Source organism: Papio anubis, chromosome 17 (genome assembly GCF_008728515.1).
Source record: "Papio anubis isolate 15944 chromosome 17, Panubis1.0, whole genome shotgun sequence".
NCBI lineage: Eukaryota > Metazoa > Chordata > Mammalia > Primates > Cercopithecidae > Papio > Papio anubis.
In genome coordinates this window covers 2,513,888-2,541,737 of record NC_044992.1, presented here as the reverse complement: position 1 = coordinate 2,541,737, position 27,850 = coordinate 2,513,888, and the positions used below count along the sequence as shown (strand labels likewise).

The 27,850-nt window shown below is 55.3% G+C and overlaps 1 protein-coding gene across 4 annotated transcripts in view; it reads right to left on the bottom strand.

Annotated features, from left to right (window-relative positions):
- The window catches only part of RAP1GAP2 (RAP1 GTPase activating protein 2), a 270,089-nt gene extending 242,561 nt beyond the window's left edge, over positions 1–27,528 (bottom strand). The window contains exons 1-2 of one of the 4 annotated variants that reach the window (XM_017950250.3): positions 27,427–27,528; positions 4,584–4,619 (exon numbers count right to left, since the gene is read on the bottom strand). In XM_017950250.3, coding sequence (XP_017805739.1) covers positions 4,584–4,606 — 23 coding nt within the window. In that variant the 5' untranslated portion in view covers positions 4,607–4,619; positions 27,427–27,528. Of the gene's footprint in view, positions 1–261; positions 1,051–4,583; positions 4,620–8,598; positions 9,271–12,410; positions 13,007–27,426 lie in introns of those variants that run through there. The other 3 variants (XM_021928535.2, XM_017950254.3, XM_017950253.3) reach the window with 3 other exon arrangements.
- Positions 27,529–27,850: the final 322 nt, after the last annotated feature.

Below are 27,850 nucleotides of genomic sequence, written 5' to 3'. Positions count from 1 at the left end.
TAGACTCCTAGAATGTCAAGGCTGGAAGAGAGCAGGCTGGACGCTAATCCACCCCTCCCATTTTACAGACGGGGACACTGACCCAGAGAGGCTAACGATTTGCCCATGTGTTAGCCGGGGGTGATATCCCACACACAAGCCTCCTTCTCCTGCACGGTACTGTTGCCACCTCCCCTCCAGTGTTCCAGCGTGGCTCCATAGCCCCTGTACCCCTGCACTGCAGGTACAAAGTAAATCTTTGCTTCTGAGTGTCCAACTCACCCAGGCACCACAGACCCCATTCAATCCAGGCCTCCAGCAAGGGGATGGGCCCCAGCAAACCAGAGGCCTTCTCACCCACGGTGTTGTGGAGGCGGAGGTGCATTGTGCGGCCGCGGATTTTATATACACAGCTCTCGAGAACATCAGGGAAAGAAAATGGGAAAGTAGGGCGGGAGGCAGGTGTGAGAACCACTCAGCTCCGCCCACAAAGCACAGACCCAGATTCAAATCCCAACTCCGTGACTTCCTCCCTGAAGACCTTGAACGAGTTTCCTAAACTCTCTGGGTCTCCACTTTCTCCTCTGTAAAATGCAGATAGGAATGGTACCTGCTTCATGAGGTGGGTGCAAAGCCTCAGGAAAACAGTGCAATGAAGCCTTAGCACACAGTCAGTGCTTCATAATGGTGAAGCCAGACCCCCGTCGTCAGAGCTGCATGCCTCAGGGACGCCTGGGGAGGTATCAAGGACACCAGGTCCTTGGAGAGGGAGCCAAGGCAACCAGGAAGCATGGGCTGCAGCCCAGGAGTATCTGCTACATGGCGGGGAATGCAGTGAGCTGCTTTAGAAGGAGAGATGCCTCACCCAGCAGAGGCAGACAGAGGAGGCATCTTGGTGACTCAGGAACCCCAACGGTGGGCATTTGGCTGCCTCACCAATTGGCCATAAATGCAAGGGCTTATTTCTGAACTCTGAATTCTACTGGATCCATCTGTCTGTCCATCTTTATGTCCATACCACACTGTCTTAATAACCATAGCTTTGCAATACTTTTGTTTTTTGTTTTGTTTTGTTTTGTTTTGTTTTGAGACAGAGTCTCGCTCTGTCACCCAGGCTGCAGTGTAATAGTGTGATCTCAGCTCACGGCAACCTCCACCTCCTGGGTTCAAGTGATTCTCCTGCCTCAGCCTCCCAAGTAGCTGGGACTACAGGCGCCCACCACTATGCCTGGCTAATTTTTGCATATTCAGTAAGACGGGATTTCACCATGTTGGTCAGGCTGGTTGGAAACTCCTGACCTCAAATGATCCGTCCGCCTTGGCCTCCAAAAGTGCTGGGATTACAGGTGTGGGGCACCGCGCTCGGCCGCAATATGTTTTGAAATCAGGAAGAATGAGTCCACCAACTTTCTTCTTCTTTTTCAAGATTATCGTTGAACGTCGATGTGAATCTCAGGATCAGCTTATCAGTGTCTGCAAAGAAGCTCGCTGGGATTTTCATGGCAATGGGTTTCCAGTTCCTGGTTCGACCACTCCGGAGCTCTGGCTTTGCTTCCTCCCCTTCAGTTCCCTGGGGCACCCTGGTTTCTTTCCCATAAATTCCATCTTTTGCTTAACCAGATGACCCTGGGTTTTTGTTTCTTGCAATCAAAGGAATCTTAACCAATAAAACTCGCAACACAGTGCCACGCACTGTCCCAAGCCATCATCCCAATATCACCTTCCCAGATAATCACTCAGAGACCCCACTGGAGTCCCAATCTCAACCCTGGCCCACGCCCCCAGCTTTTCACTGTACCCTGTGACTGGTGCACTTCCAGGTTACAAATATTATATTTACAAACAGGCCCTCCGTCGATAAATGATTGTGAAATTAAACTAGATGTCCCAAAACAGCACCAAAAGAACACTCTTACCATTCTACACCCCTTAGTAGCTCTGCTTCATGCCTGGCATCTCACTTAGTAAACAAATGTGCTCTAGAAAACTCTAGGAAAACCGGACATTACTGTGCCCACTGGACAAAAGATATGGAAACTAAAGCCCAGAGAAGGGAAGCATCTTGCCCTGGGTGACTCGCCCTGACAGCTCCAGACTGAATGGTATCTGCACTGATGCACACACCATGCCAAGCCAGCACAGGCATGGGGATCCCACTATCCTGCCTCATCTCTAAGAGCTACTTTAGAGGCCACCTCCTCCAGGCAGTCTTTCAGGACTACTCCATGACGACACTCCTGGCATCTGCTCTAGACCTTTTTTTTTTTTTTTGAGACGGCGTTCCATGCTTGTCTCCCAGGCTGTGGCATGATCTCGGCTCACTACAACCTCTACCTCCCGCGTTCAAGCGATTCTCCTGCCTCAGTCTCCCGAGTAGCTGGGATTACAGGTGCCCGCCACCACACCCAGCTAATTTTTTCTATTTTTAGTAGAGATAGGGTTTCACCATGTTGGCCAGGCTGGTCCCGAACTCCTGACCCCAGGTGATCCTCCCGCTTCAGCCTCCCAAAGTGCTGAGATTACAGGCGTGAACCACCGTGTCTGACCTTCCTGGCATCAGCTCAACACAGAAAGCGAAAGCCCCTGAAGGGCAGGAACAGTCTGTCCTCCATCCCAGCTTTGCTCACTGCCCAGCCTCATCTTTCTGAGCAAAACCAAACAAAGTGGGAATCCTCTTATTTTGACCCTCTTCTATGCCAACCCTCAAGACTGGCCATACTTTGCCCAGGGACCTGCATCCAGGGGATGGACAACCAGTGCCGGCAACTGAATGGCATGACAGAGGGAGACCGGGCAGGAAAAACCTTCCGTCAAGACGGGGGAGTGACAACCCAGAGGAGCTGCCTCGGAAGGAGGGCAACTTATTGGAGGAATTTTCCATGCAACAGCGAATTCCCATGTGCCGGGAGAATATTTTGAGCTAGAGCCCAATGCTTTTACCCTCCTAGAATTTCCCTCCTTTTCAATTCACTCCGCTGGAGCAGATGGTGAGTCAGGACTCACTGCCCCACGGGAGGGGTGCAGCTGGAAGCAGGCTACGCTTTGGTTAAGTCTCAAAGGAAAAAGGGGATCAGGATGCAGACAAAATGGTCTGGCCAGAAACACAGAGGAAAAAGGAATGAATGTGGTGAGGGAGGAGAGGTCAGAGGTTCTAGGAGAGGGCTTTGCCTGCTTAGGATCTCAGCAGACGAACCAAGAGACACACAGTAAATCGAGGCAGGCAATTCCCAGACCCTGAATCTGGCCTGGAAGCCTCAGAAAGCCCCAGGGCCAGGCTGCCCAGGCTGACATACCTGGCAACAAATGACTTGATGAGCAGCTGACATCACACACACACACACACACACACATAGTCAGGTCCTAGTAGGTGGGGAATGTCAGAAAGTCACTGACAGGATTGGGACTTCACATAAAAATTAAAGTGACAAAAAACATAATTATCTTTTTTTTTTTTTGAGACAGAGTCTTGCTCTGTCACCCAGGTTGGAGTACAGTGGCGCGATCTCAGCTCACTGCAACCTCCGCCTCCCGGGTTCAAGTGATTCTCCTGCCTCAGCCTCCCAAGTAGCTGGGACTACAGGTGCATGCCACCGCGCCCAGCTAATTTTTGTATTTTTAGTAGAGATGGGGTTTCACCATGTTGGCCAGGCTGGTCTGAAACTCCTGACCTCAGGTGATCCACCCACCTAGGCCTCCCAAGCCACCATGCCCAGCCCAATAAAATTATCTTTCTAAAAATTAAAGTGATAGGAAGATAATGGGCCTGGAGGTGGGCAGTGGCTCCATATAATCCCAGCACTTTGGGAGGCTGGGTGGGGGACCAGGTCAAGAGATGAACCAGCCTGGCCAGCATGGCTATCTCTACTAAAAATAAAACTGTGGGTATTAAATAGCTGCCTGTCCAACTACTTAAAGAGAACTGAGCTGGGAAGGAAATCACTGAATTGAAGGCTTGAAGGTTACAGTGTGAGAATATCACACTCAGCCAGACTGAAACTGTGAACTTCGTCAAAAAGAGAAAAAGGCGGGGCCCAGCGGTGGCTCAAACCTGTAATCCCAGCACTTTGGGAGCCCGAGGCAGGCGGATCCACGAGGTCAGGAGGTCAGAGACCATCCTGGCTAACTTTCACGGTGAAACCCGTCTCTATTAGACATACAAAAAAACTAGCAGGCCGAGGTGGCGAGGCGCCCTGTAGTCCCAGCTACTCAGGGAGGCTGAGGCGGAGAATGCGTGAACCAGGCTGCAGTGAGCTGAGACCCGGTCCTGCCTCCAGCCTGGGCGACAGAGTGAGACTCCATCTCAAAAAAAAAAAAAAGAAAAAAAAGAAACAAGATAATGGGCCCGAATGCTACACCTGCTACACACACTCCCACCATTCTGGCCCCTGGTGATTCCATTCCCACCTCGACCTCTCCCTGAACACCCCCAGAATAAGAGTTTGTCCAGCCTCCTCCCAATCCCGGGTACCACGCAGGACTCCGGACTGGACTCCGACAAACACAACAGCCCCTCTTGGTCTCCCACAACCTGGGGGAATGAGGGCCCAACGGCGCTTCGATCCGCGTCATCTCTGACCTTTACAGAACAGGAAATTGCTACTTACTTGACCTTCAGACTTGCCAGCATGGTCTTGTCGATCCTGCCAAGAGAAAAGCAAGGGCTCCAGTCAGTGCTGAGGCTGATGACTCCCACAGAGCATCTGCTCGGGAGGAGTCCCCGGGGCAGCCCAAACCACCAGACAGCAGGGCTCTGTCGGGCACTGGCTAAAGGGGCCCATTCTCCGCTAGCAGAGGAGTGCTGGGAGGGCTGGGGCCATACACCACCCTATAACGTATTATTATTCTCCCCAGTTCAGAGATGAGGAAACCGAGTCTCAGAAAGGTAAAATCACTGGCCCAGTCTGAATTCAGGTATCTCACATCAGGCCCAGGGATCACAAGCACTTTGTGTGCAGCCTCTCCCTTTATGACGGCTACCCTCACAGGAGGACCTGGCAACCCAGCTTCGTGGGTCAGCACGGATGTCAACACGGACGTCGGGTGGACATCCATATTTCCCAGGCGTCTGCTCTGGGAAGATGCAAGCATGCCCAGCACCAGGGATCCTCCCGCCCCAGGAGCTACCAGTCCATCCAGGGAGGCAGACCGCGCGCCTGGGGCAGACCCTGGTGGGTTGCATCGGGCACAGTGGTTCAGAGCGGGGAAGATCACATTTGCTACAGACTGCCCTCACAGCCAGCTCCTCCACCCCCAGCCTGTGCCCGCCCTCGCTGGAAGGGGAGGCAGCGACACCGAGTTTCTATTTTTACCCCCTGCATATGCCAGCCCTTATGGCTGGCAAGGAGAGGCCCCTCCTCCCTCTCCAGAGGCAGAAAGGTGGGCAGTGTTCCCACTGTCAGTATCTCCTCTTGTGGGAGGGTCATGACCTCCGCTGCCACCAGCACCGCCACCAGCACCAATGCTGCCTGTCACATCACGACTCGTGTCACCATCACTGTCCGTGTCGCCACGTGTCACCAACGCTCTCATCAGTGTTGCCATCACTATCAGCTTCACTAACATTGCCACTGGCTCCAGGATGCTGGAAACCCTGGAGGCTCTTTCCAGCATCCTTGTCTGGCCCGCTCAGCTCTGCCTCAGGCTTCCCACACTCACAGCTCCAGGGAACAGGAGAGGACACGGAGCTGGGTCAGCTCACAAGTCACCCTGAGGCCTGGAGCTAGGGGCGGGTTCCTTTCACTCTGAGTAAACTCCCAGCGCCTTCTGACCTCAGCTCCAACGGCAAAGCAAGCAGCACCCCGAGGGGCCTGGCCCACATCTCTCCCAGTTTCTTCCCCACACGTCCTCCTGAGTCCCTTCCTTAGGGCTTCCACTACTGGTCCCTGAGGGTCTCACCCTGGAATCCCCACCTGCTCGGGGATGCAGACCCTCCTCTTCCCCCATTCGATGCACAGGCCCTCAGATCTCAGCGGGACTCAGAGCCCCACACTCCGCTGTAACGCGTGCAACCCAGAGTCTCCCGATGGCCCCTCACAGGAGGGACTCAGGTTGTACGTTTTCTCAAGGAATCTCTTAATTCTTTTTATTTTTTATTTTTATTTTTTTTAGTAGAGACAGGGTTTCACCATGTTAGCCGGGATGGTCTCGATCTCCTGACCTCGTGATCCGCCCGTCTCGGCCTCCCGAAGTGCTGGGATTACAGGCTTGAGCCACCGCGCCCGGCTGGAATCTCTTAATTCTTACAACAGCACCTGTGCTGTGGGTAAGGCAGAAATCCCCCACTGACACATGGGGAAACTGAGACCCAGAGAGAGGAAGTGTCCCATTCGAGTTCTTCAGTGGTCGAGGCGGAGTCAGTGCTGGAACCGGGGCTCCTGGTGCGTGCACCTCTGACCGCTGTGGGGTCAGCCCTGCCCACCGCACGCCTACAGGCACCATGGTCACAGGAGCCCCGATTCGAACCACGCCTACACAGCGGCCAGCCCACCGGGGTTCCCACACCAGGGTGTGCCCTCAGCAGGGCGGGGATGTGGTTTTGGAGAGGCTGAGATGGGAGATGAAGAGCGACTGCGAGGCTGGGCCTTTCCCTTTCAGGAAGCCAAAGCTCCTGGGCGCTCCTCCCTCTCCCATCCCATCCCACCCTCCCTCATCACCTTGTCTGCCCCTGGTGCCGGAGGTTATCCAACCTGCATCCAGTGGAGCTTGGAAAACACCAGCCCCAGAGATTCTGTTCACTGTCTGGAGGGACCAGAGCTCCAGGAATCTGTGACATCCCCTCCCAGCTGACAGCCATCCAGATGAGGAGGCCCAAACCCCAGTCTCGTCCCCTTTCTTGCTGCCCTAACCTTCCAAGCCCGGAAGGCCCCGCCATCCCCTCAACCTCAAAGGGCCCCAAGCAGACACCTGCTGTGTGTGAAAGACCTCAATGAGCCCACAAGCATCCACTGAGCCTGTGTGACGTGCCAGGCCTCCGCGTGAACGCAATGGGGCAGGGCCTGCCCTCCTGGAACCCACAGCCCAGCGGACACTGAGTCAGCACACGGGGGCCTCTGGGACATCCTAGGGCCCTTTCTCCACCTTTGGCTCTGCCTCGAAGGCAGCCCTGGGCAGCCATGCTCCTGTCTTCCCCCTCACCTGCCCAGATTCAAGCCTCAGGCCCGGCTTTGCCTTGTGCTCTGAAGCTGTGGGTGTCAACACAGAGGGCGTCCTATGGAACGAAGCTAGGCTGAGACCGGGACCTGTGCACAGGGAGCTTTCTGACGACCAGCCTCCCATCTGCCCCACACCTCCCAGACAAAGGCGGGCCTTGGAGGGCACAATCTCATTGCTGGGCCCTGCCCTGCAAGGCTCACAGCCAAGACACACACACCCCTCCCAACCATAAGCCAAGTCCTCTGCTGCCTCCCAGACACTGGCACCTACCCTCAGGGCGGCAGCTCCTGACCCAGGCGTCAGGGAGGGCCCGAGAGCAGACACAGGCGATGCCGTGCCATCTGCTCGTCTGCACCATCGCATCTGCCAAACGTGGAGCGCCCACAGTCCCTCCCTGCCAGAGGATGGATGGCAAAGTGCTTTTGAAGAGGAGGAAGAGGGAAATAAGCCACACACGGAAGCGAAAAATTACCGAGGAACACAGCCCCTCTCCCCCTCGCCCTTCGTGCCACCCCTATTAGTCCACCATTTTCCACACGGGGACACCCCCTGGCCACCTCTCTCAGGGGCCTCTCCCAGTCTGACAACACCCCCAGCCCAGGCACTGAAAGGAAACCGATCGTGAAAACCACCAGACTCTGTTCCCCAGCTGCGGGGAAGCTGCCAGCACTGGGAACGAGAGACAAGCCTTTGGCCTTCGTGTGCCTACCTTCTGCCCCCCGGGGAGGAGAGAGCACATCCCTCATCCCAGACAGAAGCTTAGAGGCAAGAGTGACCAGAGGGCCAGGCAGAAGGCTGGGGACAGACACAGCTGCTCAGGCTAGGACACAGCTAGAGTGGGCTGCCTGGAGTGCAGGTGAGAGACCTCCTCTCACAACCCACCCCCAAGAGAGCAGGCAGCCCAGAGGCCCAGCAGGTCACAGATCCCCCCGCCACAAGGCCACACTGACAGCACAGACAGGAACGTCACACACACAGACACACAGATACAGAAGGCCAGAGGTGCAGACAGGCAGCTGCTCACACGCACAGGCACACACCTCACACACCGTCACACGGACTGGCAGTCACAGCCACACACACACGCCTGCACACACAGGCTCAAATGCACACACACACACTTACACATAATCCCAGACATACACACACACACACACGGGAACCTGCGGACACACAAACGCACACATTCAACTGCAGTCACACACACTCATGCTATCCACCTCCCCACGGGCAGCTGGCGCAGACCTCCAGGATTCGCCAGTAGACTGTGCCCAGGGACAGTGCGGAAGGCTTACGGTCTCTGATGTCCCCACCAGGATCCTGCATCTCGACCTGCCAGGGCGTCAGCAGACCCAGCTCTCAGGCACAGCCCGAGCCCCTCTGCTCCCACGGCCCCCACTGCACTTAACAAGACTTCACTTCTAAGTTCTCTCCCATCGTTCAACCACCCTCCCACCTGTCACCCACCATCCGAAGCCCCCAAAGGAGACACTGCGCTTCCGGCCAAACATGGCTGTGGCTGCAGACCCCGGGTTCCCAACGATGTCCCAGCGATGTCCCCGGGGCTGTCCGCAAGAGGGCCGTGGTACAGCGGGGTCAGTGCCGGCGCAGGGCGGGGAGCCCAGTGTGGCACCTCCCTCTTCGCCTGCCCCCAACCCGAGCTTCCTGTGGGTGAGGCTGCAGAGCTGGGAGGTGTGTCCTGCACTCCAGGAGGCACCAAGATAGGCCGAGGAGGTTGTGGAGGGCAGCTTCCCCACACCCAGAGGAACCCACAGCTCCGGAAGGGGCTCGGCTGGCAGATTGCTCCACAGCCCCAGTTAGCAGCCCGGCCCACACAGCCCCAGCTTCCTGGAACCCAAAGGCACCCCAGGGATTCCCACAGCCACGCCTAGGAGGGACAGAAAGATTCAGCAGGAAGCCTCAGGGGCGCCTGAGCACTGAGGCCCTTCACACCCACTCCCGAGGGCTGCCTGAGACAGGGACCTTCACCTGCCTGCCCCACCATGGCTTGGCACATGCCAGAGGAAACAGCCACACATATCATTCCACTAGCACACGTGAATGTAGGTATACATGCACACGCGTGGGCACAGGGGCACATGGGATGCACACATGGACACACACACACTCAGGATACCCAGGTACACACATATACACGCACGCAGACATACATATCATTAGACACCTGTACGCACACTCCAGGATGCCAGAATTTTTACACATATACAGCATGCATGACATACATATCATTAGACACCTGCACGCACACTCAGGTCTGGGTACACACATATACCATGCGCCAGACATACATATCATTGAATGCCTGCCGCAGCACCTCAGGATACCCAGGTACGCATATATACCATGCGCGGACGCCGTATGTTGGGGCGCCTGTACACACACTCAGGATACCAGGTGCCACATATGCCTTGTGGGACATACATATCGTGGAGCCACCTGCACGCACCTGAACCTGGCGGCTGCGCAATGTCTGATGCGCAAATCGCCTCACGCCACTTCACACAGGCATCAACAAGTTACCTCGCCACACTTCTCATATGCTGACAGGCCACTGGACACATGCTGAACACGGAAATGCATACGGCGCTTTCGCAGGGACTCACCCACATACTTGACCACATCACACTGCAAGGGGCATTCGCATGCACACACACACGGGCACAGAGCTGTACCTGTCAGCCGCCCCCCACCCCGAGTGTCTAGACAGAGGTCAGAGCAGTGGCATGCTTCATGCTGGCAGTGTGGGGTGGGTGGGCCGGAACCGCGTGCGGGTTGACTTGTCTTCCCAGCTGAATCGTAGGGCTCGTCCTCATCTCTGCATGCTCAGGTGCTGGTCCTCATGCCACAGGGCTAGCGTGTCCTGCATGCGAGCCAGTCTGCACACCACAGGGCTAGTGCTCCTCTCTGCATGCACTGGTGCTGACCATGCCTGGCCACCTCCCTCAGGGGCCTCTCCCACACACACACATAGTAAGTGGCCAGCAGCCACTTACTAATGGCAGCCCCTCAAAGGGATGTGGCATGTACACTACAACAGACACTGGGGTGAGTGGACAGAGATAGGGCCCCAGGTCCCACCCTACCCCCGAAGCAGTGGAGAAAGGCAAAAAAAAGTCTCAAAAAAAAAAAAACAAAAATAGAAAGGCCAGGTGTGGTGGCTCATGCCTGTAATCCCAGCACTTTGGGAGGCCGAGGTGGGTGGATCACCTGAGGTTGGGAGTTCGAGACCAGCCTGGCTAATATGGTGAAACCCCATCTCTACTAAAAATACAAAAATTAGCCAGGCATAATGATGGGTGCCTGTAATCCCAGCTACTCGGGAGGCTGAGATAGGAGAATCGTTTGAACCTAGGAGGCGGAGGTTGCAGTGAGCCAAGATCATGCCACTGCACTCCAGCCTGGGCAACAAAGAGTGAAACATCATCTCAAAAAAAAAAAAAAGAAAGAAAGAAAGAAAGAAAAAGAAATGGGAAAAAACAGCCCTAGCTGGGCCATTGGCCTCTCTCTCCGGCCAACCCTCCCTGAAGTTCCTTCTCTGGCACCTGCTGCCACTCTGAAGGTCCTAGATTCCATGCTGAGGTGCCAGGGGCCAACCCCAGCCTGTGCGCCAACGGCACGAGGATTTCTATTTTCTTGACTCCTTCATAGCAGGGGACACCACAGGGGCCTCAAGCCCTGGTTGAACTGGGGGAGCAGCTCCAGGGTCCTGGGCCGGTGCAGGGCTGGGGACTGACTCTCTACTTCCAAGGCAGCTAGTCCCCAGCAGGAGCCTGGAGGCTTCCCCCAACCCTCACCTCTGCCCCAGGAAAGTTAGGACTGTGCGGTTCATGCTCTGCGGTGGCTTCCCACTGGATGGCCACTGCAGAGCGCCACAAGTGCCTCTCACCCCAGTGGCACCCACCTGTACCCAGGAAGTGCTCAGCAGGTACCGTGGAGACCTTGGGTCCTGCCTGCCCTGCCTCCATCCGGTCTCCCTCTGAGAAGAACCCTCTGCACTCAATCCACCTCCGGGGTCAGGAGTGGGCACCTGACCAGGCCTGGCCAGCCAAGGTATTCGCTCCTGGCTACGGGGACTGGTTCGGGAGACCTAAGTTAACCCAACAAGACACCATCCCAAGAGGCTTCCCCTGCTAAAGCACGAGATGAAAGCCTGGGGCTGTGGAGATTGCAGGGAAAATGAAACCGACTTACAGGAAGGCAGAGAAGAGAACTGACAGAGAAAGGGAAAGAGGAGAAAGATAATGTCTTTTTTGTTTTTTTGTTTTTTTTGAGAAGGGTCTTGCTCTGTCACCCAGGCTGGAGTGCAGTGACACAATCTTGGCTCACTGCAACTTCTACCTCCCTGGTTCAGGTGATTCCCCTGCCTCAGCCTCCCACATATCTGGGTTTACAGGCACCCACTACCACGCCCGGCTAATTTTTGCATTTTTAGTAGAGACAGGGTTTCACCATGTTGGCCAGGCTGGTCTCAAACTCCTCGAGCTCCTGGATCCTGGAGCTCAGATGATGCCCTTGAGACTCAATCTTTCGGCCGGGTGCAGTGGCTCACGCCTGTAACCCCAACACTTTGGGAAGCCGAGGCAGGTGGATCACCTGATGTCAGGAGTTCGAGACCAGCCTGGCCAACATGGTGAAACCCTGTCTTTACTAAAAGTACAAAAATTAGCCAGGCATCGTGGCACATGCCTATAATCCCAGCTACTTGGGAGGCTGAGGCAGGAGAATGGTGTGAACCCGGGAGGCGGAGGTTGCAGTGAGCCAAGATCACCCCAGAACACCCGCCCGGGGAAAAAAAGGGAGACACCCCCTAAAAAAAAAAAAAAAAAAAAATCCTGTTGCAAATTACTTACCTTTTAAAAAAATCAATTAGAGGGAGTTATGACAGGGCCATCTTTGGAGTGTACGTTGATGTGCTTTAATGCATGAGAGAGAAGCGGGGTGATAGTAACATCACACTTGGGCACACCCCACCACCCACACTAACCACATGTGAAAGCTGCCTGCCGCGCGCATTCTAGGGGAAGACAACGCTGACAGATGCTCTTATCTGGGGCCTCCCAGTCTATGGAGACAGCCAGGTATGAACACCTGGACCAAGTGTTCCCAGAGCTGGGACAGACTCCGGCCCAGGCCCAGACATCTGAACGGCAGCCTGGAGACGAGGGAAGGGGCGCGTTTCGAGGCCTCCGCTGCTGCCACCCTGAGGCTGGTTTCCCCCACCCAGGGGTGTGTCCCCAACAGCCACAAACAACACTCACGATTCAGACACCTGGCCAAGGAGACCGGGGTGCAGAACTCACAGCAGCCTGGACTTCCTCGATGCCACTGCGATCCAGGAACCTTGGAGAAACCAGGCGGATCCAGGGGCCCATGCGCCCCCAGACTGAGGGCGGGAAATGGGGAAGGGACTTCTCCAGATGGCTCATGGCACGTCACGAGGCCTGCAGGGTGTGACAGCCTCTTCCTAGGGCCTTCGTCTCCTTTCTTGGGGCTCAGTGACCTCGGGCAAGTTACCTAACCTCTCTCAGCCTTGGTTTTCTCTTCTATAATTTGGGGCGGCTGCCACCACCTTCACAAGGCTATCAGCGAACAGAAACACTCAGCACGGGGCTCCAGTGCCGTCACGGGAGCTGCTACCACTACCGTCGAGGGCGATTCTGCCCCTGCTTCAGTCCGGCGCAGCTTCCTGACCCCCCTGCTCTGACCCTGTGGTTCCTCTTCCATGTGCGGTGCACAGCGAGGGGACCGTGGGCTCCCTGGGAGGGACTGTGAGTCAAGAGACAAGGGAAGCGGCCAGGCGCAGTGTCTCACGCCTGTAATCCCAGCACTTCGGGAAGCCGAGGCGAGTGGATCACCTGAGATCAGGAGTTCAAGACCAGCCTGGCCAACATGGTGAAACCCCGTCTCTACTAAAACTACAAAAATTAGCTGGTCATGGCGGCGGGCTCCTGTAATTCCAGCTCCTCGGGAGGCTGAGGCAAGAGAATCTTTTGAACCTGGGAGGTGGAGATTTCAGGGAGCTAAGACCGTGATATTGCACTCCAGTCTGAGTGACAGTGAGACTCCGTCCCAAAAAAAAAAAGAGAAAAGAGAAAAGGGAAGCACTCTGTGAGGCAGGCCCAGCCCTCCTGGCCCCGTCAAGCGCAGCCCAGCTTCCTCCCAGAGCTCAGCGGACTCGGCAGCCAGCGGGGAGAGGAGGATGAGCTGTGGGCACAAGAGAGCCAAGGCAGCACCGGCGTCTGCGAGCCTCCTGTGGGCCAGCGTGGACCAAAGCGCTGAACTTTCCAGCCTCACGACGCCCTGTAAGAGGGTGCCCTGTTATCCCATTTTACAGATAGGGACACTGAGGCGCAGGAAAGTGAAAGGATCCAACCCAATTAACCCAGCTTGACGATCATCAGCCCCATTAATTCTGGATCCACAGAAATGTACAGTGCATCAGTGCTCATGTTACAGACGGGAAAACTAAGGTCCTAAAGCAAAACTCAGCTCATCACTGGGGAGAGAATAATGAAGATGGAAAGAGCAAGTACGCAGGTACCCCCAGTGCCTGGCTGGATGGGCTCCTTCTCTCTCAGGCTCACAGCGCTTCCCAGAGCCTGCTGTGGGTCACAGTTCACAAGGGCTGTGGGTGTTCCTTGGGGAACCCCAGCCAGAATCCCAACCCCAGGGCAGAGCTCCCGGGAACCCACCCAGTTCAACGGGCTTTTTTTTTTCTTCTTCTTTTTTAGAGATAGAGTCTCGCTCTTTCCCCCAGGCCGGAGTGCAGTGGTACCAGCTCAACTCACTGCAACCTCCACCTCCCAGATTCAAGTGATTCTCCTGCTTCAGCCTCCAGAGTAGCTGGGATTATAGGCACCCACCACCACACCTGGCCAATTTTTGTATTTTTAGTGGAGACGGGGTTTTGCCATGTTGGCCTAGGTGGTCTCGAACTCATGACCTCAAAAGATCCGCCCACCTCAGCCTCCCAAAGTGCTGGGATTACAGGCGTGAGCCGATGCACCCGGCCTCTATGGGCTTTTGAGGCAGGTAGAGCCAAGAAAGCTGGCTGGGCTCAGAGAAGGAGAAAGACCAGGCTCCTGTCAGCAGCAGCCCTCCACTGAGTCCCCTGGTCCTCAGGGCAGGACAGGAGGAAGGGACAATGTGGCTTCCTCTGTTGGGCAGCTCAGACCTCATAGCCACCGATGGGAGCTGACTAGTTCAACCATTATGGAAAACAGTATGGCGATTCCTCAAGGATCTAGAACTAGAAGTACCATACTTATTATGTCCATTACTGAGGGATACAGGATTATAAATCATTCTGCTATAAAGACACGTATGCATTATGTTTATTGCTGACACTATTCACAATAGCAAAGACTTGGAATCAGCAAATGTATCAGTGACAAAACTGGATTAAGAAATGTACATATACACCATGGAATACTATGCAGCCATAAAAAAGGATGAGTTTATGTCCTTTGTAGGGACATGGATGCAGCTGGAAACCATCATTCTCAACAGAAACTATCACAAGAACAGAAAATGGCTACATGTTCTCACTCATGCAGTAGAGACTGAACAATGAGATCACTTGGACTCAGGAGAGAACATACACCAGGGGCCTATCCGCGAGGGGAGTGGGGAGGGAGGGATGGCGTGGGAGTTATACCTGATGTAAATGGCGAGTTGATGGGTGCTGTGAGGTTGATGGGTGCAACACCAGCATGGCACAAGTATACATATGTAACAAACATGCACGTTATGCAGATGTACCCTAGAACTTAAAGTATAATTAAATAAAAAAAAATATATATATATATATATATCAAAAAAAAAAAAAAAAGATGAGACAAGCTGCTTCCCAGGCATGGGGATGAGGCAGTTACAGGAAGCTCAGGAAACAGATGTACCGAGTGAAGCAGGTACTAGCTGGTCTGACCCAGATCCTCCCCCATCCAGACAGTAGTACCCATCCAGCCCCTGTACTAACCCCCTGGAGCTCAGCTGTCATCCCAGCTCCACCTCTAAGTCACTGGGGGCAGGTCACCTACTCTTTTGAGACTTCAGCCTACTCTTCATCCAAGGAGAAACTTAGACTGGCCTCTGCTTCCTTCGTAAACCACACGACGATAAAGGATGATAGAAAGGTCGGGCGCGGTGGCTCATGCCTGTAATCCCAGCACTTTGGGAGGCCGAGGCAGGCAGATCACGAGGTTAGGAGATCGAGACCATCCTGGCTAACACGGTGAAACCCTTTCTCTACTAAAAATACAAAAAAATAGCCGGGCATGGTGGCGGGAACCTGTAGTCCCAGCTACTTGGGAGGCTGAGGCAGGAGAATGGCGTGAACCTAGGAGACGGAGCTTGCAGTGAGCCGAGATCACGCCACTGCACTCCAGCCTGGGTGACAGAGCGAAACTCGGTCTCAAAAAAAAAAGAAATTTACTGGACAGCTTAACTCATACCAGTTGACATGATCTATGCATATAGATGTTAATCATATCACTATAATAGCAAATTCAAAAAATAATCTAAACGATCATCAACTGAGGATTAACTACATTGCAGAATGAGCGTATACTGGAATACTATCTAGCCACTGAAAATAATGAGGTAGCCATTAATATATGTAAATATATGAAGATATCCTAAAAATTCAAGTTAAAAAAAAACAGGCACAGCGTGCAGTGGCACACACCTGTCATCCCAGCACTCTGGGAGGCTGAGGCAGGAGGATTGCTTGAGCCCAGGAGTTTGAGACCAGTCCCGGCAACATAGTAAGACCCCATCTGTACAAAAAAAAAAAAAATTTAATTAGCCAGGCATGGTGCCGTGCGCCTGCAGTCCCAGCTATGTGGGAGGCTGATGTGGAAGGATCACTTGAGCCCTGAAGACTGGGGCTGCAGTAAGCACCACTGCACTCCAGTGTGGCCAAAAAGCAAGACTCTGTCTCAAAAACAAAACAAAACAAAACAAAAAAACAAAGCTGGGCATCGTGGCTCACACCTGTAACCCCAGCACTTTGGAGGCCATGGCGGGTGGATCACTTGAGATCAGGAGTTCGAGACAAACCTGACCAACATGGTGAAATCCTGTCTCTACTAAAAGCTACAAAAAACTAGCCAGGTGGCCCGGTAGCGGTGGCTGCATACCTGTAATCCCAGCACTTTGGGAGGCAGTGAGCCGGATCTGGGGTATAGGAGTCGAGACCACAGTGAAGCACGTCTCTGCTAAAAAATACAAAAATTAGCGAGGCAGTGGTGGGCGCCTGTAGTCCCAGCTACTCAGGAGGCTGAGGCAGGAGAATGGCGTGAGCCGGGGCCCGGGCTGCAGTGAGCGAGATCGCGCCACTGCCTCAGCCTGAGTGTGAGACTCATCCTCAAAAAAAAAAAGAAAAAAAAAAAAAAAACAGCAGGTATGGTGGCATGCACCTATAATCCCATCTATTTGGGAGGCTGGAGACGGGAGAATGTGAACCGGGGAAGCGGATGTTGCAGTGAGCTGGATTAAGCCCACACACCAGCCTGGGGACAGTGAGACTATCTGAAAAAAAGAATCTGGGTGCGGTGGCTCGGGCTGTCCATGCGTTGGGAGGCAGTGAGGGCCAGGTCTGAGGTCAGGAGTTCAAGACCAGACTGACCAACATGGTGACACATCTCTGAAATACAAAATTAGCGGTGATGGTGGCGCCTGTAATCCCAGCTGCTTGGGAGGCTGGGGCAGAGAATCGCTTGAATCGGGGAGGCAGAGGTTGCAGTGAGCCAAGATCACGCCACCGCACTCCAGCCTGGGCGACAGAGGGAGACTCCGTCTCGAAACATAAAAAAAAAAATAAAAATTGAAAAAAAAAAAAAACAGAAGCGTGGACCGTGGGGCTGTCTGAAGGAGCTTCTCACTAAAGGAGATCACACAAGCAACCCTTTGCCCACACCCACGCAGCTGGGTCACTCCCGCCCTCCCCTACTAAGGCAGGGCACCTGGCACTGCACAGGACCAGCCAGAAGGTGCGTTCGCGCCCTCTGCAGGCAGGCTTGGGCAGTGCGCGGAGGCAAGGGAGCGTCTTCCTCGGCTTATTTCTAGGATGTCCGTCATGTCGCCCTCTGGCAGAAGGGGTTGAAGGGAGGGGGAAATCCTCCTTGTTGCAAAATAGCCAACCAACCACCACTGAGTGTCAAGGCTGCACAGTTGGCCAGTTCTGACGTTGAAATAGCAACTGTGGGAAACCACTGAAACTCCCTCTGCCTCAGGTTTTTTATCTGTGAAGAATAACTTCAGGCCGGGTGCGGTGGCTCACGCCTGTCATCCCAGCACTTTCGGAGGCCGAGGCCGGCGGATCGCCTGAGGTCGGGAGTTCGAGACCAGCCTGACCAACATGGAGAAACCCCGTCTCTCCTAAAAATACAAAATTCCCCCGGTGTGGTGGTGCGTGCCTGTAGTCCCAGCTACTCAGGAGGCTGAGACAGGAGAATCGCTTGAACCCAGGAGGTGGAGGTTGCGGTGAGCCGAGATCTCGCCATTGCACACCAGCCTGGGTGACAAGAGCAACACTCCATCTCAAAAAAACAAACAAACAAAAAAAGATGTCATACTTTTTACTTCCTTTCATCTTTTTTTTTTTCTTTTTTGAGACAGAGTCTCGCTCTGTCGCCCAGGCTGGAGTGCAGTGGCCGGATCTCAGCTCACTGCAAGCTCCGCCTCCCAGGTTTACCCCATTCTCCCGCCTCAGCCTCCCGAGTAGCCGGGACTACAGGCGCCCGCCACCACGCCCGGCTAGTTTTTTTGTACTTTTTAGTAGAGACGGGGTTTCACCGTGTTCACCAGGATGATCTGGATCTCCTGACCTCGTGATCCGTCCATCTCGGCCTCCCAAAGTGCTGGGATGACAGGCTTGAGCCACCACGCCCGGCCACTTTCTTTCATCTTTACCATACCACAGTCTCCCTCCTGGTAAGTAACTGGAGCCTCAGAGAGGTTAAGAGACTTGTTCAAGGCCACAGGGCTGGAAAGTGACAGCAGAAATCAAATCCAGAGCCCCCCTTTGAGCCCTTCTGCCATTCCTTCAGGGAAGGCTCACAGCAGAGCAGGACCTAAACAAGGGCTGTGTTAGATGGGAGATGCTGCCAGGCTGGGCTCCAGCAAACCCCAGATTCTTCCTGGGCCCCCTGCCAACGCTCGGCTCAGGAGCAGCCCTAACCCAGGCCACAAGAAGCAAACCCTGAGATTCCTCCCCGAGGCTAGCAAGTGAGGCAGGGGGATGATGCCTCAGGAGACGAACAGTGACTCAGGTGGAAGCAGGCAGCAGGCACAGGGAGAAGCAGAGAGCTCCCTCAGCTCAAACACAGCATGTTCAGGCCTCACCATCCTGATTTTTCCCTGGATAAAGATGGGAGTCTGCTGGGGTTCACCCCAGCCCCAGGCCCAGAGCAATTCTGCCCAAGCCCCAGCCTCATAGTATCTCCATCAGCAACACATGTCCCAGGCCCCCTGAAGGAAGCAGGGCTGACCTGGAATGAGATAATAAACTGGGACAGAAAAGGTCTTTTCCATTCAAGTTCCCCCTTCTCTCCTCATTACAGGCCCCACTCTCAGCAGGGCTCTGCACAGTAAGGTGCCTTCTGGACTACATGAGAGTGGGTGGGGATTTGGGGACAGACCCTGTCGTTTGGGCAGACCCAGCTTCACCTGTGGCCAGGGGATCAGTGGGCAAAAGTGTAACTGCTGCTAAAAGAATAAACTGCTGGCCGGGCGCGGTGGCTCTCACCTGTGATCCCAGCACTTTGGGACACCGAGTCAGGCGGATCACTTGAGGTCAGGAGTTCAAGACCAGCCTGGCTAACATGGCAAGACCCTGTCTCTACTAAAAATACAAAAATTAGCCAAGCATCATGGCAGGCACCTGTAATCTCAGCTACTTGGGAGACTGAGGCAGGAGAATCGCTGGAGTACGGGAGGTGGAGGTCACAGTGAGCCAAGATCGCACCACTGTACTCCAGCCTGGGTGACAGAGCAAGACTCCGTCTCTAAATAAATAAAAATAGGCCAGTCGCAGTGGCTCACGCCTGTAATTCCAGCACTTTGGGAGGCCGAGGACAGATCACAAGGTCAGCAGTTCAAGACCATCCTGGCTAACACAGTGAAACCCTCGTCTCTACTAAAAATACAAAAAATTAGCCGGGCGTGGTGGCATGGACCTGTAGTCTCAGCTACTTGGGAGGCTGAGGCAAGAAAATTGCTTGAACCCAGGAGGCGGAGGTTGCAGTGAGCCAAAATTGCGCCACTACACTCCACCCTGGGCAACACAGCAAGACTCCATCTCAATAAATAAATAAATTAAATTAAATTAAAAGTGAAATAGCTTCCACCCGGCTGTCTTTCTGGACATGCTTGTCCCTTAGCTCAGCCACCATGCTGGGAGGAAGCCCAATCTAGCATGTGGAGACAGCACACAGAGAGGCCCGTGTGCAGAAGAACTGACCCAAAGCCAACAGCCAGCAAGAAACGCCAGACGCGGGAACAACTGAGCTTTCAGATGGCTTCAGCCCTAGACCTTGGACCACTCCGGACAATGCTGAGTGGAGAAGCATGATCCCCACTGAACCGTGCCCATGTTGCAGATTCATGGGCAAAATCAGTGTCACCAGTGTTTAAAGCCATAAGCTTTGGGTGGTTTATTAAGCAGCATTAGATAACCAGAACACTGCCAGGGCCAGAATTTGAACAAAGCAAGCTGGCTCCAGAGCCTGTGCTCCTGCCACTCTGCAACGGTCCCTGCTGTGTAAGAGACACAACAGAGGAGGGATTTCAAGCTTAGGTCTGCAGTCAGCCCTCTCTTCATTCATTCATTCATTCATCAAATGTTTGTTGCATCCCTACTATGTTCCAAGCTGTCTGCCAGTTCTAAGAATATTTTAGGCCGGGCACGGTGGCTCAAGCCTGTAATCCCAGCACTTTGGGAGGCCGAGACGGGGGGCGGATCATGAGGTCAGAAGATCAAGACCATCCTGGTTAACCCGGTGAAACCCCGTCTCTACTAAAAAATACAAAAAAAAAAAAAAAAACTAGCTGGGCGCGGTGGCGGGCTCCTGTAGTCCCAGCTACTCGGGAGGCTGAGGCAGGAGAATGGCGTGAACCCGGGAGGCGGAGTTTGCAGTGAGCTGAGATCCGGCCACTGCACTCCAGCCTGGGCGACAGAGCGAGACTCCGTCTCAAAAAAAAAAAAACAAAGGATATGTTAGTGAGCAAGACAGACAGATCCCTGCTTTAGGTGGGAAGAGGGGGTTAGGAAGTTAGGATAAATGAGGGCTACCTTTATGCAGGTATTTACACTAGGGTGGGACCAGATGGCTCGGGAGCCCTGTGTAGAGGGGGTGATCTGGGATGGCCTCTCTGAGAGGGAGACTGCCAAACGAGACGGACACAGCTTCACAGCTTTGTGAAGAGCGGAGGGGACAGCAGAAGAACGGGTCTGGGTTCAGAACCCGGCTCCATCACTTATTAGCTGTGTGGTCTTGTGGAAGTAACCCAGGCTCTCTGAGCCTCTGCTTCCTCATAAAATGGGGAAACTTCCTCATAAAACGTGGAGCTTCCTCATAAAACAGGGAAACTCCCTCATAAAATGGGGAAACTTCCTCATAAAACGGGGAAACTCCCTCATAAAACGGGGAAACTTCCTCATAAAATGGGGAAACTTCCTCATAAAACAGGGAAACTTCCTCATAAAACGGGAAAACTTCCTCATAAAATGGGGGTGGTTTGTTTGTTTGTTTTGAGATGGAGTCTTGCTCTGTCACCCAGGCTGGAGTGCAGCAGTGCGATCTTGGCTCACTGCATCCTCCGCCTCCCGGGTTCAAGCGATTCTCCTGCCTCAGCCTCAAAAGTAGCTGGGATTACAGGTGCCCACCACCCTGCCCGGCTAATTTTTTGTATTTTTAGTAGAGACGGGGTTTCACCACTTTGGCCAGTCTGGTCTTGAACTCCTGACCTCAGATGATCCACCCCCCTCAGCCTCCCAGAGTGCTGGGATTACAGGCGTGAGCCACCATGCCTGGCCAGGGATGTTTTCGAACCCACCTGACAGGACCTACTATCCCCTGGGATGGGGTTGTTCTGAGGAGCAAAGAGCTGATTACATGTGCAGTGTGTAGTCCAGGGCTGGGTGCAGGAAGAGCTCCATTAGCACCAATGATTATGGTGAGATGAATTACGCTAAGGCCAAGGCCCCCACTGGATGCCCAGAGCCCCAGTGACCACTCTGCTCCCCATCAGAAACTGTGCCAACCAAGGCTACTGGGGAAGAGAGTATGAATAGCCAGGTAAGGGAGCCGCATCACAGGTGCACTGGTGCACATGCCACTGAGGGTGGATCAGGTGGAGGCGGGCAGGAGCACACACTTCCCTGCAGCGTGCTGACACACAGGCCATTTCTGCCCACCCCCTGCAGCCCTCCCTGACTCATCTCCTCAGCTCAGAGCTCGGGAGGATGGGGCTGGAGGTTGGACTTGCCGTCCCTCTTCGGGCCCTGCCCAGAAGGCAGTGGACGCCCACACAGCCAGAGGCGGAGAAGCAACTTCCTCAGACAGAGGGAGGAACAGGATAAGGAAGCCTGGAGAGAGGGCGGGACGGGGCATGGCAGAAGACTCAAGGGAGCCTCCGTGGGGGCAGGAAACCCTGCAGGGAAACCTGCCATCCAGATGGGCACACTCTCAAGAACCCTGGAGACACCCAGTAGGTGGCCGGCACACGTATCCGGAGAAAAGTACCCATGAACAACCCAGAGCACGCAACAATGCCCACACAGAGACGTGCCACACAGAGACGTGCCACAGAGAGACGTGCTCACACAGGGGCGATGCTCACACAGAGGCGTGCTCACACAGGATGTGCATACACAGAGGCGTGCCACAGAGGCGTGCTCACACAGGGGCGTGCACACAGAGGCGTGCCACACAGAGATGCGCCACATAGAGATCGCCACACAGAGACGATGCTCACACAGAGGCGTGCACACAGGGCGTGCACACACACAGAGATCATACACAGAGATCGCCCACACAGAGGCGATGCTCACAGAGGCGATGCTCACACAGAGGCGATGCACACACAGAGGCGGTGCCACACAGAGGCGTGCTCACACACAGGGGCGTGCCACACACAGAGGCGTGCACACACACAGAGGCGTTAGCTCCACAGAGATGTACTCACGCAGAGGCGTGCTCACAGAGATATGCTCACCTGAGATGTGCTCACACAGAGGCATTTTTACAGAGGGCGATGCTCACAGAGATATGCTCACACAGAGATGTGCTCACACAGAGGCGTGCACACACAGAGGCGTGCTCACAGAGATATGCTCACACAGAGGCGTGCTCACACAGAGGCGTGCCACACGGGGGCGTGCCACAGAGGCGTGCTCACGCAGAGACGTGCCACAGAGACGTGCCACACACAGAGACGTGCTCACACAGAGACGTGCTCACACAGAGACGTGCCACACAGAGACGTGCCATACAGAGACGTGCACACACAGAGACGTGCACACACAGAGACGTGCTCACAGAGATATGCTCACACAGAGACGTGCTCACACAGAGACGTGCCACACACAGAGACGTGCCACAGAGACGTGCTCACACAGAGACGTGCTCACAGAGATATGCTCACGCAGAGACGTGCCACAGAGACGTGCCACACACAGAGACGTGCTCACACAGAGACGTGCTCACACAGAGACGTGCACACACAGAGACGTGCCACACAGAGACATGCTCACACACAGAGACGTGCTCAGAAGAACCACATACAGCCACCCAGAGACGTCCAGACACAGCAGTCCAGCAACAAGCCCTCCAGGCCCACATGTGCACGCCAAGCACAGGTGTGTCCACGTGCACAGGCACACCTCAGTGTTCCCGACTGCCTGTCACTCCCTGTCTCTCCCCTCCGGCTCTTGCTCACCACCAGCCATCTAATCGGCAGGGCCCTGACTGTGCCAGCGTCCCCCAGGTGCCCATGCCTGCTGCCATCTGCTGACCCAGACCTGGCAGAGCCAAACCAGCAGGCCCAGCACGGTCCAAGAAGGCCAGTAATCCTGGATCTGAACTAGGGAAAGGACTGGGAACGAGCTGGCCCTGACAGCCGCAAGAGTCCAGAACCAGAGCGTGGGCGGGGCCAGGGGCTCGGCACAGCCTTGTCTCAGGCCAGTTCCCCCAAAGCACGATTCATGCCTTAGCATCACACCTGCCTAGGGTGCCCCTGAACCTGCTCCACATCATGAGCAGGTAGACAGGAATTCCCTTAGAACCATCTGGAAGCCCTGAACGGTTGCAACAAATAGAAAATCAAAAACGCAAAACACACCTAAAAACAGTACAGCATGTCAGGCTGACATCAGACATGAGAAAGAACTTTCTACTGGACAGGCACGAAAGCACTGAAAGAGGTATGGACAAGAAGAGGATCATCCATGAGATGCCCTCTTTAAAAGGAGAGCAGATGAATAGGCTGGTATCATTGCTTTATTTTTCATTACACTTATTAAAAACAAATTGCAGAGATCGGAGTAGACTTTAAATGACTGTAATGAAGACAGCAGCTGCTGCATCTCCCAGCGTAGGCTGGGTGTGACCTTGCCTGCAGGCAGAGGGATGAACGCAGTGACCTTTGTAAGGCCAGCCTGAGCTGGCCATGCATGAGCAAAGAGACAGCTGGACACCTTCCCCACTCTGTGACCTCTCCCGGAGGGGTGGCACATTGCTCAGAGATGGGAGACAGTAGGGAGACAAGGCCCACCATGGCACCATGGCAACAGGCCTTGGCAAAGGCACCTCCGGACCTTCTCCAATCGCCGCTCATAACAGGAACTAAGCGTTTGCAGACAGCTCCTCCCCTGTCAAAGGGGGTGGTGGCCTGGGAGGGGCAGGTGGACACCATGGAAAAAAGAATGAGGAGGCTTTGGCCAGGGGTGGTGGTTCACGCCTGTAACCCCAGCACTTTGGAAGGCCGGGGTGGGTGAATCACCTGAAGTTAGGAGTTCAAGACCAGCCTGACCAACATGGAGAAACCCCGTCCCTACTAAAAATACAAAAATTAGCAGGACGTGGTGGCACATGCCTGTAATTTCAGCTACTTGGGAGGCTGAGACAGGAGAATCACTTGAACCCAGGAGGCGGAGGTTGCGGTGAGCTGAGATTGTGCCGCTGCACTCCATCCTGGACAACAAGAGGGAAACTCCGTCTCAAAAAAAAAAAAAAAAAAAGAATGAGGAGGCTTGTGGATGCTGTACCACGAACCATGAAACCTGCTCCAGCTTACGCCCTAGGAAGCCCGAACTAGACCTCACCTGCTGCCCTCCCTTCCTTCGTGCCACCCCATCACCCTCCCATTTGGTCATCACCACCCCAGACGCTGTGAATCCCCACACCCCAAGGCTGCCCAACCTACTCTCCGTCCGTCTCTTCCATCCTTCTTGGCCACCTTCTGTCAACCCGCTCACCTTCCTTTCCTGCACTCCCCCAGCCCCCTGCCTTGTCCTCCCCCACTGACTACGGCCCAGACCCATGCCCATGACCATATGCCAGCTCTCAATGCCAGAAATGCCAGCATCCACCCTCCCTCCACTCCTCCTTCAAGCACCTGCTTCTGAGCCCCCCACTCCCCTCGCCCTCCTCTGCCCAGTGCCGGTTTCTTTGTCCTCCTGGGGCAGAGCCCAGGAAGAGGTACCTCTGAGTGGCCAGCCCAGGAGCAGGACATCACTGACTCCAATTCACAGGCTGTGAAATGGAAGCATTCAGGAGGTCTGGGAAACTGGGCCACAGTCCTAGAGGAACTGACCAGGTCAGCAGCCTAGCCCCGGAGCCCCAGGTCCCATGACCGGGAGGAGTCTTTAGAGGTTATCTTATGCGGGCCCACCTTCACTTGAATGAATGACTATCTGAGCCACCCTGGGTGTGTGGTCTTCCTGGCCATACAGAAATACCCTGGTGAAGCCCCTGCTATGGGCCCATCAGCATGTTCACAAATTCAATACATGCCTCATTAACACTTAAAACACCCAGCTAAGGAAACCAAGGCTCAGAGAAGTCAGGTAACTTGCCCAAGGTCACACGGTGTTAGACACCTCAGTTTGCTGCTTCCAGCCCTTTTGGCCCCACCTCTCACTCCAAACACTTCTGCCATGACCAGGTCCCTGCAGGCTCCAAGCAGCGTCTTACAGGTGCAACATGACAGTGCTTCATGTCAGGCCATGCCGGACCTTCTTGGAAGCTGCCGTGTGGAATACCCACAGGAAACCACTTGGGCCCCACATGTGTGCAATCTGGAAGTCCACACGGGAGTGAATGTCCACGGAGCCACCTTTGTCCGGCAGGGGACGGAGCTAATGGGTAAATGCTTCCCTGTTTCACTCCCCAGCAGAGCAGTTGTCTGTAAGACTCCTCCGGACACCGCCCAGGAGAGCGGTGGGAATAATCAAATAGTTGCTTCCCCTTTCTCTCCTTCAAACCCGCTGTCCTCGCCCTTGTTTCCTGAGATCACTTCCCAAATAAGCCACGGCCTGCAAGCCTTTTTCTCAGGCTCCCATGGAGGGGAATGCAGGTGCAGCCACAGCAGTAGGTGGTGGAGCTGGGACTCACACCCAGGTCTGAGTGACACCAGGGCCTTCATGCTTAACCACTATGTGACCCTGCCACCACCCCCATCCCTGCCAGGGTCCCTTTCCCTCAAGGCTCAAGTCATTCTGAGCCATGGTGGCTCAGCCAAAGTTGATCAGAGAGGGTCATGGGAAAGAGGGTGAGGAGGGCTGCGAGCGCGCCTCCACAGCAGGGTCCTCTTCTCTGGAGCGGAGGCCACCTCCCACCAAATCGCCTCAACATGCTGAGCTGAGCAGTCCCACTTAGACCTGCCCCGACACTACCTGAGCTTAGAATCTGTCTCTGCCCAGTAACATCAAACACAGGGACCAAGAGTGGCTGCTGTAGTTCTTCAGCTCCAGCCCCGACATCCCACCCGGCGGCCAGGCCCCCCAGCCCCATCCCTCTCCAACTCCTTGACATCTGGGAAGGAAGGAGGGACCAGAGGCAGCTTCCTGAAGCCTGAGCAGCCAGATCCAACAGACGCCCACCCCACCCCACCGCAGGACTCAGAAAACCCAGCACCACAGTTTGGAGACGAGGGCAGAGCCTCGCCCAACTCCTGCCCAAGTCAAAAGGATGTGCCAGGACTTTCCCCTGAAATATTACTGCCCAAGACCTCACAGGCCCTGAGTCACTCCCTGCCTCCCAGCCTCCCGGCCCCAGGCAGCTGTGCGAGCTGTTTACTCCCTACCCCGCAACAGGAAGAAGGGGGAGGGCAGAGCGCCATGGGAAACTGAGGCCTATAGGGCTTAAGGGATGGCCCCAGGGTCACAAAACAGGCGAAGAACGCGAGAGCCCTGGCACCCGGCTCAGGACAACTCTCATTCCCATGGAGGCTTCTCTGATAAGAGCCGCTCAACAGGGCACATCCCAGCAAACCCCACTGGCATATAAGTGCCCTTCAGGTTTGTTAACAAGGATGTAGGGGCAGCTATAGAAAACAAATGAGAGGAAGGAAGGGGATCCCTCAGCCAGTTCCCAGGTCCAGACACACAGCACCTGGTGCCAGCAAAGCCAGAGGACAGTCTACACGGACCCCTGAGTTCTCCTGAACACACGCCTGCCCTAGACTCCCCAGCCAGGGCCGGCACCCCCACACCCATCCAAGCCTCTGGAAATGAGGATCAGGCTGGAATTGGGCCCCGCTCCCAAAGATCCCTCAAGGCCTCTCAGCCGGCACCCCACCACCCCAGCTCCTCTCCCTGCAACAGGCACAGGCTGGAGCGAGGATAGGATAGGGGGGTTTCAGCAAGCCCAGCCCAGCTCCAGGGTCCTCCTGGGGTTCCTGGCTGTTTTCCTTCTACCGCCACCTGTAAACAGCCCATATCTGACCTCCTTGCCGGTCAGCTTCTCTCGCCAGACTCTGACAGGGGCTGCACACCTCACGCACGCACACACACCCTATAGGTGGACGTGTATGCAGCGCCCCACCCGCGGGGGTTTCTGAGGACGGTCACCCCACCTCCCCAGCACAGCCCGTGACGCCGGATGGCTCCGCGGGATCGCAGCACCGGCTCGCGCCGTCCATACGTGCCGGTGTCTGTCTGCAAACACACGCGTTCACACTCCACACACGCTCCGATTCCCCGTCAGTCACACCAGGACGCACGTCCCGATCCAGGCTGGCTGCGGAATCCCAGCCCCGGGGACCACTGACCTTCTGCGCCGCCTGGCGCGCGGCTGCCTCCGGACCCGGAGCGAAGGGCACCTCGGTCCCCGTGGTCGCCCCCACCCTCGGCCCAGCCCCCTCCTCCTCTTCCTCCGGGGCGGCGGGGTCCCTCGCAGCAGCCCCGCCGCGCACGCGCGCACCCTGGCCCGGCCCCAGCGCACAAAGCCGCGCCCTCCGCAGCCGCCGCCGCCCGCACACCTGGCGCCCCGCGCTGCCACCGCCGCGCACGCGCAGCCGGAGCCCGCGCGGATCCAGGGTCAGGGGTCCTCCAGCTCCCGCCGTCGCCGCGTCTCCGCCACCCGGGGCGCGCCCTGGTCCCTGTGCCGCTGCGGATCGTCTGGCGCAGCCGCGGAGAGGGGGCGGAGGGGCGGGCACCGGGAGGCGGTGGCGGAGGGTACAGCGGGTCCTGAGC